Raw genomic sequence first — 2,574 nt, 5'->3', positions numbered from 1 at the left:
ATACTTTTGCAACATTCCAATGGGCATGTATATTGTTGCCATAACATAATTATTGAAATGACAGGATCTAGGTGTCATTAAATAGGATTTCTCCAGTCAGAACGCAGGAAGACTACCGATAGCACCAGATGTACCGTTGCGAGCCACCACCAGGATGGAGCGGGACATCTACAATGATCACGATGGTGGCCACCCAACTATGATAACGAAGATGCCTCTCAGCAGTGCTAACGCGGCTAGATGTAAGCCTAGGTCGAAACCACACTCATGATTTATAAGATTGCCCGCCCTGACGATGGTCGATGGTGGTACATCAACGTTAAACTCCACGGTGTTAATACACAGACCAAGTCGAGACAACTAGGCAAGGAAACTAGAATTCTCGAATAGATTTAAGACCCACAACATCAACTGGCGAGCTGACGTAAAAAGAAATGCTCAAATTCCTGCACATACTTGTTGGCACACCATGGCTCAATACGAGACACACCATAGCCCATACACGATGAGTAAAGCGTTTCCACCACCGCATTCAAGTTTGAAAGTAAAGCAAAGAGCAATTCTAAGAACTTCATCGTTCCACAACAGAACCACTTTATAAACTCAGTCTCCACCAGGAAGAAATCAACCGCCTCAAACCTCCTCTTGACTCGGAATAATCGAACAAATAGGCGCTAGTCGAGAGCACAAAAGTAAACGTCATTGCTAATTAAGCGTAAATAGTATGTCGGTAAACTTAGCGGTCGAGGTCAATCAAAGCCTGAAGCGGAATTAATACAGAAACAGAATTCACTGTTTCCACGTTCATCCCCCAGGAAAAAGGGCCGTTCGAGCTACATGTGTGATAACTGCCTACTGGCGACGACTGTACATGAGGTTAGGGGACATCCATCAAGGACACATCAGGACAATACTCTAGGCACGTTCACCACGGATCCTTCTCGCCAATTGAATGTCCTTGGGCATAATTGTAACCCTCTTAGCATGAATCGCGCAAAGGTTGGTGTCCTCAAATAGGCCTACAAGATAAGCCTCAGCAGCTTCTTGTAGAGCAAGAACGGCATGGCTCTGAAAACGGAGATCAGTCTGCAAAAGGACACGAACCAATATCACAAAAATTCGGAATTCTCAAGATTTCAACGTTCAGGACAAGGATCAAACCTACAACTCATTCCACGGAAACAAAAAGAATGACATTTAATACCTTGAAGTCCTGGGCAATTTCACGGACCAATCTCTGGAAAGGAAGCTTACGAATCAAGAGCTCTGTACTCTTCTGATACTTACGAATTTCCCTGCAAAGAATGGAAATAACATCAAGGTCAGCACACATCACACCCAAAATCCGCATATCCAGACCAGATCGCGAATCGAGGAACAATTGCGCATCTTAAAATTGCACCTGAGGGCAACGGTACCAGGCCTGTATCTGTGTGGCTTCTTGACTCCCCCCGTTGTAGGGGCGGATTTACGCGCAGCCTGAATAAGACACACTATGTGAACCTGAATCCTATACCAGGAATGCTTTGAAAAATCAAATCCAGAGTAAGTCTACAAACCTTCGTGGCAAGCTGCTTCCTGGGAGCCTTGCCTCCTGTTGACTTACGAGCAGTTTGCTTGGTACGAGCCATCGCAGAAAGAAACTGAAACTGTGAACAGAGAAAAGATGCAGGAGTAAATTAAGATTGCAGTAGCGCACAATTGGGAAGACAATAGCAGAGAAGATTACAATGTGAAGCATAAAGGAAGACCTTGGGAGTTAACAAAACATTCTGCAGCCCACCAAACGAAATGTAACGTGACTACATAACCACACACAGTTTAGGCGGCAGAAAAGAAAAACAAACTGGCACCTTGGCACAATCAAGCCAGGTACAATCGCGTGAGAAATCTAGAGTTTGAGAAAGGAAGGGCGACTATACGGACAAGCAAACGAAGAACTAACAGAGAGATAGACCAGAATGTATGAGCACGCAAAAAAACCTGCACGGTTGCAGAGAGACCGCCTAGCTAGAGAAGTGGCAACAAGGCTCACAGAACAATCACTAAGAACTGCAGATCAAGAGACGAAGTGCAAAAGCGACAGAACCAGACGAAGAAGGAAACCAAAGCATCGGAACCGCATAGAGAGAGCGCATCAGAACCGCATAGAGAGAGCACAGACACAAAAGGGAATGGGGCGAAGAACATGACACGAGAATGGACGGAAGAGAGGATGCCACCATACCTGGAAACAGAGCGACGCGCAACACAACAACTTCGCAAATTCGCAATCGACCAAACATAAACTAGCCCGCAGGCTTTCTGTATTTATAGGTTGCGCGGGCGGGAGACCGCGTTCCCTTTGACTCCTCTAATGCTTCGCTTCCCCGCCGTCCGATCTTTGTCCACGTCATTGATCTCCTCCTGAGCGGCTCAGATCCTGCGACGATTGTGTTTGTTTGGGTTCCGTTATCGGACGGTCATCCAGTGTTGTGCGAAAGCAGATAAACGACTGGGATTGCCCGCGAGAAAGCACACAATCCGTCTCCTTCAATTCCATTGGTCCAATTTTGTACTCTTGACCTTCGATAG

The 2,574-nt window shown here is 46.1% G+C and overlaps 1 protein-coding gene across 2 annotated transcripts; it reads right to left on the bottom strand.

The window, feature by feature from the left end:
- Nucleotides 1-680: 680 nt before the first annotated feature.
- Nucleotides 681-2,297, bottom strand: LOC148023046 (histone H3.3). Of its 2 annotated transcripts, none has more exons than XM_087696050.1 (5): nt 2,228-2,297; nt 1,560-1,649; nt 1,403-1,479; nt 1,205-1,295; nt 681-1,086 (listed from the first exon to the last, which is right to left on the bottom strand). In XM_087696050.1, the coding sequence occupies exons 2-5, from the start codon at nt 1,629-1,631 to the stop codon at nt 916-918; spliced, it is 411 nt and encodes a 136-aa protein (XP_087552176.1). In that variant the 5' UTR covers nt 1,632-1,649; nt 2,228-2,297; the 3' UTR covers nt 681-915. The 2 variants fall into 2 exon arrangements, with proteins under 2 accessions (XP_087552176.1, XP_087552175.1); XM_087696049.1 differs by having other exon boundaries at nt 1,560-1,634; nt 2,229-2,285.
- Between the last annotated feature and the right edge of the window lie 277 nt (nt 2,298-2,574).

Source organism: Lygodium microphyllum, chromosome 16 (assembly GCF_053477565.2).
Source record: "Lygodium microphyllum isolate KBCC chromosome 16, Lygodium_microphyllum_v1.1.10, whole genome shotgun sequence".
NCBI lineage: Eukaryota > Viridiplantae > Streptophyta > Polypodiopsida > Schizaeales > Lygodiaceae > Lygodium > Lygodium microphyllum.
Note: the sequence above shows the minus strand (reverse complement) of the source record. Positions and strands in the feature narration are given on the sequence as shown.